This window comes from Pteropus vampyrus, unplaced genomic scaffold (genome assembly GCF_000151845.1).
Source record: "Pteropus vampyrus isolate Shadow unplaced genomic scaffold, Pvam_2.0 Scaffold50, whole genome shotgun sequence".
NCBI lineage: Eukaryota > Metazoa > Chordata > Mammalia > Chiroptera > Pteropodidae > Pteropus > Pteropus vampyrus.
The window spans coordinates 4,557,531-4,571,377 of NW_011888831.1; the positions used below are offsets into that span (position 1 = coordinate 4,557,531).

Below are 13,847 nucleotides of genomic sequence, written 5' to 3' on the forward strand. Positions count from 1 at the left end.
CATCTGTGAGGAATCCCACAATCCCTCACCCTTGAGTGACCCCACTCCCCACCCAAGGTGAATCACTCAACTCCATCTGGGCAGACCCTCCCCAGCCCCCACTCCAACTCATACTCATGACTTATTCCCCAACTCTATGTGGCATGGCTTCCAACCTTAGCAACCCTCTGACCCCTACCTCTAAGGGACCTTTCAGCCCTACCTATGAGTGATCTCAACCTCCACCTGAATGACCTACAGCACCCCCACTCAGGAGTGATGCTTTCCATCTCCTATCTGAAAGTGACCCATCCTCAGTTGTGAAGGATCTCGCTTCACCTGTACCCTTGAGGGTCCCCAAGTCCCTGTCCTCAGAGGTACATGCAGCTCCCACCCACAAGTGAACTTTGACCAGATACAGGAGTGGTCCCCCCCAACCTTTCCTGTGGGACACCCATCACCTACAGCTGCTCAGCCCCCTGCCCCTGAGCCCCTAATGAGCCTCTGTCCCAGGTTCGCGGTGGCTGATACCGTGTATCGGGCACTACGTACGGAACGCCGGGACCAGGCAGTGATGATCTCTGGGGAGAGCGGGGCAGGCAAGACGGAAGCCACCAAGCGGCTCCTGCAGTTCTATGCTGAGACCTGCCCAGCCCCTGAGCGGGGGGGTGCTGTTCGAGACCGGCTACTGCAGAGCAACCCAGTGCTGGAGGTGAGAGGCCATCAGCGTCTGAGGAGAGGGAGGGGAACAGAGAGAAGGCCGGCATCTCTCATACCCCATCCGCTCCTAGGCCTTCGGAAACGCCAAGACCCTCCGGAACGATAACTCCAGCAGATTTGGGAAGTACATGGACGTGCAGTTTGACTTCAAGGTACCTGGGGGTGTGTCAGGGCCGGGGGTGGGATTCTTATTCAGTAGGTACATACTGGCCAGGTCCTTGGCAGCAGTAAATATTTATTGAGCACCGACTATGTGCTAGGTACTATTCCAGGTGCTGGCGCTATGTCAGTGAAACAAAACAGACAAAAATCCTGCCTTTGGTGGGGATAGACGATAAACGGAAAAATGTAGTGTCGGTGACAAGTGCCATGGCAAAAAAATAAAATGAGGTAAGAAGTGGAGGCAGTTGTTGTTTTATTTTATTTTATTATTATTTTTTTAAGGCAAGGCAACCCTTGGTTGACCTCACAGACTGCAAGGACTTTGTCAGCTTACAATCCCTTATTTTTTATTTTTTACGCCTACAGCACCTGGTCTTCCTAGGTGGTCTCCCATCCAAGTACTAACCAGGCCTGACCCTGATTAGCTTCCACGATCAGACGGGATCGGGCTTGTTCAAGGTGGCATGGCTATAGACTAGTTGCTGTTTTAAAGAAGGTAGTTAAGATAAGCTTCACTGAGGTGGCATTTTGGTAAAGGCTTGATGTAGACAGAAGAGCAAGCTGTGCAGATACCCGGGGGAGAGAGTCCAGGTAAAAGGAATAGTCAGTGCAAAAGCCCTGGGATGAGAGGGTGTTTGGCGTGTTAAAGCAAGGAAGCCAGAGCATCTGGAGATGAGAATGAGAGGGTCAAAGAATAGGAGAAGAGACTGAACAGTGCAGGCTCTCGAGGGTCTTAGTAATAACTTTTATTTTTTAAACTGAGTGGAAGGGAGCCATCAGAGGATTTGGAACACAAGTGTGTCTTGATCTGACTTTCCTCCTAAAAAGATTATTCTGGTTGTGTTACTGAGAATAGATGGTTGAAGAACCAGGCCGAGCAGGGGAACCAGTTAGGAAGCTACTGTAATACTCATGGTGACATACGACAGTGGCTGGGACCAGTGTGGTAGCAGTGGAGGTGGTGAGCAGTAGTTGAATTCTGGAGGTTTTGAAGATTAAGGCAGCAGGATTGGCTGTCTGAATGTGAGGCGTGGGAAAAAAAGAGGCTTCCAGGAGGACTGCAGACTTCTTAGTCTAAATACCTAAGACAGAGTAACCACTGACCAAGATGGAAAACATTCAGTGTAGCTAGTCTGCGGAGATTAGGAGTTCAGTTTCAGGCCTTTTGAGTTTGAGATGCTTGTTGGATATCCAAGTGGAGCTGCCAAGTTGATAGGGTTGAATTTCTTCCTTTCTTAGCTGAAAAAAAATTGAGACTTGAGCCCATGCAGCTAGTGGCAGACCTGGAATTAGAACCCAGGAGTGCAGGGGAGAGAAAGATAGGCCCCATTCCCCAATCTCCCTGAGCAGTGACCACATCCTGTCCTGCCCACAGGGCGCCCCCGTGGGTGGCCACATCCTCAGTTACCTTCTGGAGAAGTCTCGTGTGGTCCACCAGAATCATGGGGAAAGGAACTTCCACATTTTCTACCAGCTCCTGGAGGGGGGCGAGGAGGAGACACTGCGCAGGCTGGGCTTAGAACGTAACCCCCAGAGCTACCTGTACCTGGTGAAGGTGAGTAGCTGGTGGGCAGGGCAGATACCACCCAAGGAGCGCAGCACCAAGACTGGTACCCAGCTTTGCTCCTCCTACAGGGCCAGTGTGCTAAAGTCTCCTCCATCAATGACAAAAGTGACTGGAAGGTTGTCAGGAAGGCTCTGATGGTCATCAACTTCACTGAGGATGAAGTGGAGGTGAGACCTCTACTGAGGACCCTCCCTTTCTTCCTGTCACACCCTGAAATTCTCGATCTACTTTTACAACCCATTTCCGCTTAGATCTCCCTTCTCCTCTCAGATACTTTACTCCTTAGTCCCTCCTCCATCTGACCATTCCTCATCGCCCTCATGGAGCTCTCAGCCCCTCTTGTGACCCCCATCTGCCCCTGCCTGTACCCCAGGATCTGCTAAGCATTGTAGCCAGTGTCCTGCATTTGGGCAACATCCACTTTGCTGCCAATGAAGAAAGTAATGCCCAGGTCACCACCGAGAACCAGCTCAAGTATCTGACCAGGGTGAGCAGGGTGAGCAGAGGGCGAAGGCAGAGCAGCTGGGCAAGGGGGAGAGCACTCTCACCATTGCTCCCCTCCCTTGACAGCTCCTTGGTGTAGATGGCTCAACATTGCGGGAAGCCCTGACACATAGGAAGATCATCGCCAAGGGAGAGGAGGTGAGGCCAAGCCTGTGCCTCAAGAGGTGAGGTGAAGGGTACAGGTGTTCCAGGGCAGCCCCAACTCCCATCATCTTCCCCGGTCTGCTCAGCTGGTCTTCTCAGCAATGCTGGAAGGACATAGGCAGGCGGCTCAGGGTGGCACAGGGAGCTGGCCAAGGTCACACAGGAAGAGGGTAATGGAATCAAACTAGAACCAAGACTCCCACCTCTAGGAAGGAGGCCTCTTGTCCCTATGCCACCTTCCCTCGGGTGTGGCCTTGTGTCCTCCCCTGGTACTCCCACACACACACCCAGCAGGAAGGACAGAGTAGTCATAGTTTCCCTGGACTTCAGTATGAGCCCAAAGGGGAGGGGCATGGGAAGGGGTCTTCGGTATCCACCTCATTGTCTCATGCTGTGTTTGCAGCTCCTGAGCCCTCTGAACCTGGAACAGGCTGCATATGCGCGAGATGCTCTTGCCAAGGCCGTGTACAGTCGCACTTTTACCTGGCTGGTCGGGAAGATCAATAGGTCACTGGCCTCCAAGGTAAGGGCATGGTGCAGGCTGTTCCCAAGGCATCAAGGAGGGCAGTCCAGGGAAGCTGGGGCTGGGAGCTGGGGCCTGGCAGACTTGGGGACCCATGCTTTCGGTTGAATGACTGGCCCTAGGACGCTGACAGCCCCAGCTGGCGGAGCACCACAGTCCTTGGGCTCCTGGACATTTATGGCTTCGAAGTGTTTCAGCACAACAGGTCAGCACCCCTCTTCTCCCTTCCTGTCTCTTCTTCTGTCTCCCTGTCCTGGTCCCTCTCCTCTGTCCCCTTGCTTTTCTCATGCCAGTGACTCTCCTAACCATCCTGAGTCATGCTTGGTGTTTCTTTCCTTAGCTGCTCTGGGGCCTCACCCATCTCTTTCTTGCTCCTGGTCCTGTCCCCCTTTGAGCCACCATGGCCTTTTCTGCTTCTTTCACAGCTTTGAACAGTTCTGCATCAATTACTGCAACGAGAAGCTGCAGCAGCTCTTCATTGAGCTCACCCTTAAGTCAGAGCAGGAGGAATATGAGGCAGAGGGCATCGCGGTGAGTACAGGCCTGCAAGTGTCCCCACATGCCATAGAGAGACCAGGCTTCAGTAGGCTTCAGTCCCCCCATGAGAGGCACTAGGACCCCATGATGAGTCCCTTCCTTTTCTCTACCCCTCAGTGGGAGCCCGTTCAGTATTTCAACAACAAGATCATCTGTGATCTAGTAGAGGAGAAGTTCAAGGGCATCATCTCCATTTTGGTGAGTCCTCTGTTCCTCCAAAGCCTCATGTGGGGAGGCTTTGTCTTGGCCTGTCCAAAGAGGGCCAGAGTTTGGGGCTGAGCAGGGACAGGGCAGGGCTGTGCATGAAGGGTGAGGTGAGGTGCTAGCTGGGTCTGGAAGCTGTTTGTAGGAGGTCCCTATGATTTGTCCCTTTCTCACGAGTCTGTGCCTCCCACCATGGTGCCCCTAAATCTCCTGTGCTCTCCACCCCTCCCCCAATACTTCCATCACTCTCTGTCATACCTCCCAGGACGAAGAGTGTCTGCGCCCTGGGGAGGCCACGGATTTGACCTTCCTGGAGAAGTTGGAGGACACAGTCAAGCACCATCCACACTTCCTGACGTGAGTGGGGCTGCAGGGCTCACTTGCAGGCAAGAGCCCTTTTGGGGCAGAGCCTGTGGAATCCTGGGATCCCCCTGCAATCATAAAACACCAGCCACCAGGAGGTGACCAGGGGAGGTACTAAGTTAAGGACAGGCACACAAAGCCGCAGCTCACGGTACATCCACAAAGGAAAAAGCTAGGAGCATGGCTTTCTCCTTGTTCTTTTTTGAGAATGAAACTTGTTAAGATTTTTCAACTTCCTTATTTGGAAATGGCTTTTTATTTAAGGCATCCCCTAAAGTGGGGCAAGGGAGAAAGGAAACAAACCCCTGTGTCCCAGCTCTGTCATGCATATTTTGTGCACCTCATCTCTAACCAGAAGCAGCCTCTGAGGAAAGTATTTATGGTGCTATCTCCTTTTTACTGAGTCTCAAAGAGAAGTCATTTGTCCAAGGTTATCTGTCACACATCTAGTAAGTTGCAGAGCAGGAAATAGTAAGTCCCAGGGCTGTGAATGCAAACATCCTGAGCATTTTTGCTTAATAGTACATTAAAACCCTTTTCCTGGAGGCGGCTCCATAGTGTAGTGGTTAGCACATCTGCTTTACATGCAGAAGATCCTGGGTTCATGCCCCAGGTAGGTTCGTGCCCCAGATGGAGCCACAGACCAAGCCCCGGTATGCCAGGCCTCCCGAATGCCCCAGGGCAGCCCCAGGTGCATGCCTAAGCGTGTGGGAGGAGATACCCTGCCTTTAGAGATCTAGTTCTTAATGGGGAAACAACAATATCCATAGGTCAGGGGTGGAAGTGGGCAGCGGGGGGTGGGAGGGGTGATTAAAGAAGTGGGGAGAAAAACCCTTTTCCTGATTGTAAAAATAATGTTGCTCATTAAAGAAAAACTGGAATGTGCGCAAAAGCCACTGTAACTCTGTCACCCGTAGGTCATCACTGTTAACAATTCAAAGCATTTCCTTCCTGTCTTTTTCTATACATTTTTTTCAGAGTTGAGAACTTACTGTGTACAGCAGGTCCTCGAATAACTTCGTTTCATTCAACATCGTATTGTTATAACGTTGATGAGATGCTGTAGGCACTTAACTCTTGTTTATATCAATTAACCTATGATAAAACTGGTGTCATTAAAGTCCAGAACCTGTTGATGTTAAGTGAAAACTTACTGTATAAGGCTCGGAATAATGTTATATCTTGAGTATTTTCCTATGTCATCAAACAGAAAAATTTCCTTAAAACGCTTCCTCCAATGGCTCTTAACTCACAGATACCCACTGCTCTCACCCAGCCTCTGGGGACCCCTGGCCCCGCTCCCAGTTTCTGCTGGATAACAAGGCTGCCACAAACATCTTTGTTCCTTAAATCTCTGCCTATGTCTCTGCCTATGTCAGTTGCTTAGAATAGTTCTTAAAAGTAGAAAATGGGCTAAAGATTATAAACATGCTTAAGACTTAAGTAATCTCTTGGGGGGCAGACTTCATTCTTAAAATGTAGTGGACAGCGCTCAACCACTGAGCAGTCATGTAACAGCCACTGTCATGCAACTGTAGCTTCCTCTCCCTGTCACCCCCAGGCACAAGCTGGCTGACCAACGGACCAGGAAATCTCTGGGCCGGGGAGAGTTCCGCCTTCTGCACTATGCTGGAGAAGTGACCTACAGTGTGACAGGTGAAGATCCTTGGGCTAGGTCTCCGCATTGGGCAGGGAAAGGGGCTCTTCCTCACCTCACATCTGCTCTCTCCTCCCAGGATTTCTGGATAAAAACAATGACCTTCTCTTCCGGAACCTGAAGGAGGTGAGGAGGACTGGGGGGAGGGCTCCAGGTTAGGCCCCAAATGATCTTTGCCCCAGAAATCTCCCCTACCTTTCCCTGTACTGCCACCTTGACCCCCTACTCTACCCTCACAGACCATGTGCAGCTCGGATAATCCCATTATGAGCCAGTGCTTCGACCGGAGTGAGCTCAGTGACAAGAAGCGCCCAGAGACGGTGTGGAGGCTATGGGACCCAAGGGGGCGTGTGTGTGCATGCACGCATGGACAAGTGCCTGCATGAACCTGGGAGTTGGCCATGTGCATGTGAGCTTGTGTGTTTGTTGGTGCCAGTATGCACATCTGCATGTGTCTTGGAGGCTGCCTGTTGGTACACCTGTGCCTACTTCTGTGTGTGCCTGTGCGTATACTTATGTCTGTGTGAGCAGCCATATATATATGTATATATGTATGCCTGTGTGTATATATATATATATACCTCACTCTGCAGTCACTTGTGTACATTCATCCACTGAACAGACATTTGTAGCAAATATTGACAGGCACTTAGGATACAGAAATGTATAAGTGCTCTGATAGAAATATGTACAGGATGCTTTGGAGACTTAGAATAGAGAGTAGCAAACTGCCTGAGGGAGTAAAAGGGGTGAGGGGATCAGGGAAGGCTTCCTGGAGGAGGAAACATTTGTGATAACGTGGGAATGAGTAGGTGCATGTCAGATGGACCTATGGAAGGACACCGTAGGCAATGGGAGAGCACTGTAGGCAGCAAGAGGGCCCAACACACACATACACACAGACACACACACACAGACCAGAAAAAAAAACAGGAGAGTGACATTATCGAGGACAAAAGCAGGGAAAGGCAGGTGTGGCCAGTGGTGCCAAATGTAGAGAGAGCTCCAGTGAGCTGAAGACAGAGGTGTGGCTATTGGACTTGGCAGGAGGGCCAAGGCAGCCCCAGGAAGAGCAAGGGCAGTAGGGAGGGAGAGGCTAGAGTGCCGCAGGCTGAGGCATATTTGGCAGGGAGGGCATGGAGGCAGTGTGTTGCCCAGGATCTGACTCCCTGGGACTGTGCCCTCTGCTCCCCAACCCACACTCCAACACTCATCCTCTGGCCTCAGTATCCCCCTGTAAATACACCTGTGAATCCATTATTCCCAGGCCTCTCTAGCAAGTCTAGATTCACGTATCCAGTGATGTCCTCCAAGTGGCCCCCAGACACCCCAGACTCCACTGGTCTATAATGGGCCCTGGATTGCCTAGTCCCCCAGGCCTGCTCCTTCTGTGTCCCTATTTCAGGACAGGGGTCACCCTCCGCCCAGTTCCACAGGCCAGAAACCTGGATAGCATCCCTAACCTCAGTCTCCCATCCCTTATCCAAGCAGCCACTAGCTCTTGCCTATTTCTGCTGCCTGAATACTTCCCAACTTCTTCCTCTCAGCCTCTTCCCCATAACCACTACTCCAGTTCAGTTCTTGTTAGCTCTCCTCTGAGCCAGCCAGCCTCCAGCCAGCCTGGTTTCCTGGCTCCCCATCTGCCCTTACCAACCATCGTCCACATGCCCACTATAGAAATATTCTAAAACGCAGATCTGTTTCTATTATTCCCTCACTCTAAATTCCTCCATGGCTCCCTAATGTGACTCGAGTCCTACCATGATACTGCTTCTGCCTGCCACTCTAACCCTCTTTTTCTACTCTCCACCTGGATCTATGCACAGCTTGTAGCTCCCTATGTACATGAGGCCTTTGCTTAGGCTGCCCCCTGCCTGGAATGCCCTTTTCTCCTCTCTTCCTTCTGGCTCTCCTACATACCATTCATTTATTCATTTATCTTGTCTCCTACATATCTTTTAAATCTCAGCCAATGGGTCATGTCCAGAAGGTCTGTCCTGATGCCCCCTACTCACTGACTGGATTAGTTGCCACTTCTTGGTGCTGCCAAAACCCTCCAGCATACACCCGTGTCATTAATGGGACCACAGTGGATTGCAGGTCATTGTTGAGGAGTCTACTTCTCCCACAGGCCTGAGAACCTTGAAGGTCCTGCAGGGCAGTGCACATGGATAATGGTTGAACTCATAGGCATAGAACACATTGTATAGGAATGTGGCCCTGAAATTCTAGAAAGAGAAAGAGTGATTTGCCAAAAGGAGTTATGGGATTGAGATGTGGAGACCTGAGCAGGATTTTTAGATCTGAGTGAGTTTCCTAAACTGCTGTCTCTAGACCAACCAGAGTGATGCAGGTGGGCGTAGTCTGGCCCCCTCCTCTATTGTTAGGGAGGATGGAGGGAGGAAATAAGGGTGGGGATGAGGGGTGGATGTAGTTGTGGGAACTGGTGCTGCTCTGCCCCACGGAGGGGCTGCACCAGGCATCAGTGACCTCAGCCCAACTCAGGCCAACTTTCCATTCACCTTGGCTCACCAGGTCGCCACCCAGTTCAAGATGAGCCTCCTGCAGCTGGTAGAGATACTTCAGTCTAAGGAGCCTGCTTACATCCGCTGCATCAAGCCCAATGATGCCAAACAGCCCGGTAGGCCCTTCCTGCCCATGGGCCTGTGGGGCTAGGCCTTGGCAAGGGCGGCTAGCCATCTATCAGTGCAAGCCCGCTAACCACCCTGTTACCCCTGTCCCAGGCCGCTTTGATGAGGTGCTGATCCGGCACCAGGTGAAGTACCTGGGACTGATGGAGAACCTGCGTGTGCGCAGAGCCGGTTTTGCCTATCGCCGCAAATATGAGGCTTTCCTGCAGAGGTGGGGGCGGAGCCTGGCTCTGTGGCTGAGAAAGAGGGCAGGAGGGTGGGAGCCTCCGAGGTCTTGGAAGGGAGGACAAAGATTCTCAGCTCCATTTCAGAGACATGAAGCTGAAGCTCTGAGCTTCTGTGAGACCCACACCAGGGGCCCCTCCATGTTGTAGGCCTAATGTCAAGCTTGGTAAAGAGAACCCTAGTCCGCAAAGTCCCTGCCCTCATGGAGTACCTGGGCAGGGGTCGATAAGGCAGGCATACACATGCCTTTCACCAGGAGAGATGATAAAAGCCTATGAGGACAGAGGATTCAATGAGGTGTGAATTCCATCTCTGCTACTTTCCTGCCCCATGGCCTTGGGCAGAAGAGAATACCTCAGTTGCCTCATCTTTAAAATGGGGGTAACAGCAACCTCCCAGGCTTTCTGTGAGCTTCTAGTCAGTGGGAGCATCCAGCAGGTGCCCTGGAAGGCTCATTTGTGTCCCCAGGGAAGAGAGCTGGCTGGGGTGGAACCTGGGTACAATTTTGTTCCCAGGTACAAGTCGCTGTGCCCAGAGACATGGCCCACATGGGCAGGACGGCCCCAGGATGGAGTGGCTGTGCTGGTCAGGCACCTCGGCTACAAGCCAGAAGAGTACAAGATGGGCAGGTGAGTGATATTGCGCCTGGGGTCTGGTGGGTGGGGGAGGGCATGGGGATAGTGACCAGGAGCTGATCACTGCTGCCCTCCCAGGACCAAGATCTTCATCCGCTTCCCCAAGACCCTGTTTGCCACAGAGGATGCCCTGGAGGTCCGGCGGCAGAGCCTGGGTGAGAGAGAGGCCCCACCCTTCCTGTCCCAGTGGGGTCTGTTCTGGGCAGCAGGAAACAATTCACCACATTTGGGCTCCTTCTCCAGGAAGTCCACCTTGCCCACATTCAGCTGCCTTCCTCCTTAGCAGCTCCAGCCCCAGTACCCACATGCCTCTGGATACAAACTCTGAGCATGTTCCCACATTCCTTTGTTCCCTCCTTCACTTATTTATCCTCCCAGTCAATAACTCTTTTAACCACTCCCTCATTCGTGCCAGTCAGTGAGCTCTGACAGCCAGGCCCCCAGCTAGTTCCCCTGAGCTCTGGCCAATTGACTTTCTTTCCCAACCACAGCCACAAAGATCCAGGCCTCCTGGAGGGGCTTTCACTGGCGGCAGAAATTCCTCAGGGTAAAACGATCAGGTTTGTTGGCCCAGGGGTCTTCAGGAGGGCCAGGGTCTGGGGTTAGGGTGGGCCACCATGGTAAAGCAATAGAGGTCAGCAATCTGTGGTCTCTGTAGCCATCTGCATCCAGTCGTGGTGGAGGGGAACGCTGGGACGGAGGAAGGCTGCCAAGAGGAAGTGGGCGGCACAGACGATCCGGCGGTGAGCATTGGGGTGCTATGAGGGGGTGCAGAGCAGAGCGTGTATAGGAGACAGACTTCTCACCCCTGTCTCTGCCGGGCCCCCTTCCCCCAGGCTCATCCGAGGCTTCATCCTGCGCCATGCACCCCGCTGCCCTGAGAACGCCTTCTTCCTGGACCACGTGCGCACTTCTTTTTTGCTCAACCTGCGACGGCAGCTGCCCCGGAATGTCTTGGACACTTCCTGGCCCATGCCCCCACCTGCCCTGCGTGAGGTCTGTGGCCCCTCCCTACTGACTTAGGGAGCTTCAAAGCACTCAGTTGAGGGGCCCAATAATTATGCGGCCATAGGACCAGTCAGGAGGGCTCCCCAAAGGAGAGAAACTGGAACTGGACTGTGGAGGATGAGTTCTTTTGAGAAAAACGATTCTAGAATGGAAGGGTTGTACAGGATGAGAGGGTTTTGCTTAGGCCAAAGACTGGTGGCAGACATATGCCTGTTGTCCTCAGAGGGAAGGGAGCTAGGCTATCTAGGTGCCCTGACCTCACTCGTGCCCACAGGCCTCGGAACTTCTGCGGGAGCTATGCATGAAGAACATGGTGTGGAAGTACTGCCGGAGTATCAGCCCTGAGTGGAAGCAGCAGGTATGGAGAGCGAGAAGGCAAGCGTGGACTAGCCAGTGGGGCCAGGGGAGCAGTGGGCACCACTTGAAAAATGCCAGCCCCTCTTTGGCCTCATATATGAAGCGGAGGCCGGAGTAAATTGTGGGTCCTTCTGGGCAAACTCCACTAGACTGGTAGAGGCTGCCCAGAGCCCTGTGTTGAAAGGCTGCAGCTATAGTCTGATTGATAATGTCTGCCATGGTTCTGGAGACAGACATTGGTGGCCAACGTGCCTTGTATTTGCCAACTCAATATTGAGTGATGCCAAAGGACCCACCCAGCTCAGATAACCTGTAGTAGTTTTAAGTATTAGCAATCAGCCAACTTCAAGATCCCATGTCTAAGACGAACCTTGGGGGCTCCAGGGCCTGATATGAGAGGAATTATCTCCCAAATTGAGCCTGGACCCTAACAATGATGTCATGACCCTTCCAGGGAGCACTTTGCCTTGGTGGAACAGGGGGTAAGGTAGAGGAGGGGCTGATAGGAGTGTTGATGGCAGGGCTCAGCCTCCTGGTGTTGGGGCCAGAGAGAGGGTGAGGGAGGCTGTCTTAGCTTGAGGTTGGCCTTCCCCCCACCATGATGATCTTCACCCTCTGACACCCCTCCTCCCTGCCCTTGTCTCCTCAGCTGCATCAGAAAGCTGTGGCTAGTGAGATCTTCAAGGGCAAGAAGGATAATTACCCCCAGAGTGTCCCCAGGCTCTTTATCAGCACACGGCTTGGTGAGCCCCTTACTTTTCAACGCTCAAACCCTCCCATTACCATCTTATTCCCTTCTCCTCTGACTTCTTTCTCCCCCATCGGGATTGCAGGTGCAGACGAGATCAGCCCCAAAGTGCTGCAAGCCCTAGGCACTGAGCCTATCCAGGTGAGACCCTGCCTACAGCCCTTAGTCCAGCACAGTTCTGCTGCCCAAGGGCTGGATGAAGACATCAGGGCCCGGGCAGAGGGTGAGGGGGTTATCGCTGAAACCCGCTCAACTCCTCACCTGCCCCTCACTCTACCTTCTGTCTCCAGTATGCAGTGCCTGTAGTGAAATACGACCGCAAAGGATACAAACCTCGTTCCCGGCAGCTGCTGCTGACACCCAGTGCTGTGGTCATCGTGGAGGATGCCAAAGTCAAACAGAGGATTGATTACGCCAACCTGACTGGTGAGCCAGAGTTCAGGGCTGCGTAGGGAGGGACCCTGCTCTGACCCTTGATCCCTGACTTTTGTTCTTCCCTCTCAGGAATTTCTGTTAGCAGCCTGAGCGATAGCCTCTTCGTGCTTCATGTGCAGCGTGAGGACAATAAGCAGAAGGTACCCTTTTGAGGACTGGGAGGCAGGATGGGGGTGGGTTACCTAGCTCTAGGCAGAGCCTGACCCCTCCCCTTTTCTGGGCCCCCCAGGGGGATGTGGTACTGCAGAGTGACCACGTGATTGAGACACTGACCAAGACGGCCCTCAGCGCTGACTGTGCAAACAACATCAACATCAACCAGGGCAGGTGAGGCAGCTAGGGGTGGTGAGGGGGCCCTGTGTACACACACATGGGCAGTCTTCACAAACCCCCTTCCCTTCAGCATCACATATGCAGGGGGTCCTGGCAGGGATGGCATTATCGACTTCACACCTGGCTCAGAGCTACTCATTACAAAGGCCAAGAATGGGCACCTGGCTGTGGTAAGTGGAACCTGACAGGCAACACCTGCTTCCCTGCTGATGGCCTTGGTCTGGGGTGGAGCATCTGGTAGCCAAGGCTTCCTTGGCACTGCTTGGGTACCATACCGCCTCTTTCTTCCTGTTGCCCATTGAGGCTCCAGAGAAGGGGCTATTTGAGTCAGCACAGTGTAAAAGGTCATAAAGAGGGCAGCATGGGGGTTGGGGAAGACCTAGAGGGGTTGGGGATGTGCTGGGTAGGAGGAGAGGCCCACTCTGGCTGGGGCCAGGAGTCCTGTGGAAGCAGGATCAGAGTCTCCAGGACCAGGTTGCTACTGCATGTATCTAATCCGTGAAGACAAGTGTGTGATGCACCTCAGTCTGCTTCTTGCTCACTACTTGTACTTCTCCCTTTGCCCCTACAGGTGGCCCCACGGCTGAACTCTCGGTGATGAAGATGCCCACTGGACTTCTCCCACCTCCCATTGCTTTGCTTATCCTCTCTTCCCCTTCTCAGTTACCAAAGACTCGAGCTTCCAGACAGGGACCCAGGGACACCTCGAAGCCCACCGACAAACTCCTGACTCCTGCTCACCCCTCTCTTGAGGGAGCAGTGGGCATCAGGGAGCTGCCACAGGAGTGGGCCAGGCCGGGCCACAGCAATAGGAAAACTGGGGCCAGAGGCAACCATGCCAGCCCCATTGCAAATGCCAAATATTTGAAAGAAGGGAATTTTTGCTGGGTTTTTTAAATCTCTGAGATTTTTTGATGCTTCATAGGAAATTTTTTTTTTTTTTAAGCCATTTTCCCACCCCAAGACACACAGGATGTGTTTTCCCTTACTCCAGCAGGGCAGGGAATATAGCTCAGAGGTTGGGCAGTCTGGGTCCTAGTGTCCTCTTCCCTGCCCAGGCCACCCTGTCCTCCTTGTTCCCTTGGCATCTTGCCT

The 13,847-nt window shown here is 52.8% G+C and overlaps 1 protein-coding gene and 1 pseudogene across 1 annotated transcript in view; one reads left to right on the forward strand and one right to left on the reverse strand.

Annotated features, from left to right (window-relative positions):
- MYO1C (myosin IC) overlaps positions 1-13,350 on the forward strand; it is a 33,809-nt gene extending 20,459 nt beyond the window's left edge. Inside the window, exons 2-29 of the mRNA XM_023530370.1 lie at positions 493-691; positions 771-851; positions 2,237-2,416; positions 2,497-2,595; positions 2,802-2,915; positions 2,999-3,070; positions 3,480-3,599; positions 3,722-3,804; positions 4,025-4,130; positions 4,254-4,334; positions 4,606-4,697; positions 6,265-6,359; positions 6,440-6,486; positions 6,600-6,680; positions 8,896-9,001; positions 9,105-9,267; positions 9,752-9,865; positions 9,950-10,026; positions 10,530-10,614; positions 10,708-10,867; positions 11,154-11,237; positions 11,886-11,979; positions 12,070-12,125; positions 12,275-12,410; positions 12,489-12,559; positions 12,649-12,746; positions 12,850-12,922; positions 13,324-13,350. Coding sequence (XP_023386138.1) covers positions 554-691; positions 771-851; positions 2,237-2,416; positions 2,497-2,595; positions 2,802-2,915; positions 2,999-3,070; positions 3,480-3,599; positions 3,722-3,804; positions 4,025-4,130; positions 4,254-4,334; positions 4,606-4,697; positions 6,265-6,359; positions 6,440-6,486; positions 6,600-6,680; positions 8,896-9,001; positions 9,105-9,267; positions 9,752-9,865; positions 9,950-10,026; positions 10,530-10,614; positions 10,708-10,867; positions 11,154-11,237; positions 11,886-11,979; positions 12,070-12,125; positions 12,275-12,410; positions 12,489-12,559; positions 12,649-12,746; positions 12,850-12,922; positions 13,324-13,350 — 2,733 coding nt within the window. The 5' untranslated portion in view covers positions 493-553. The remainder of the gene's footprint in view (positions 1-492; positions 692-770; positions 852-2,236; positions 2,417-2,496; positions 2,596-2,801; positions 2,916-2,998; positions 3,071-3,479; positions 3,600-3,721; positions 3,805-4,024; positions 4,131-4,253; positions 4,335-4,605; positions 4,698-6,264; positions 6,360-6,439; positions 6,487-6,599; positions 6,681-8,895; positions 9,002-9,104; positions 9,268-9,751; positions 9,866-9,949; positions 10,027-10,529; positions 10,615-10,707; positions 10,868-11,153; positions 11,238-11,885; positions 11,980-12,069; positions 12,126-12,274; positions 12,411-12,488; positions 12,560-12,648; positions 12,747-12,849; positions 12,923-13,323) is intronic.
- Positions 1,219-1,337, reverse strand: LOC111739456 (annotated as a pseudogene).
- Positions 13,351-13,847: the final 497 nt, after the last annotated feature.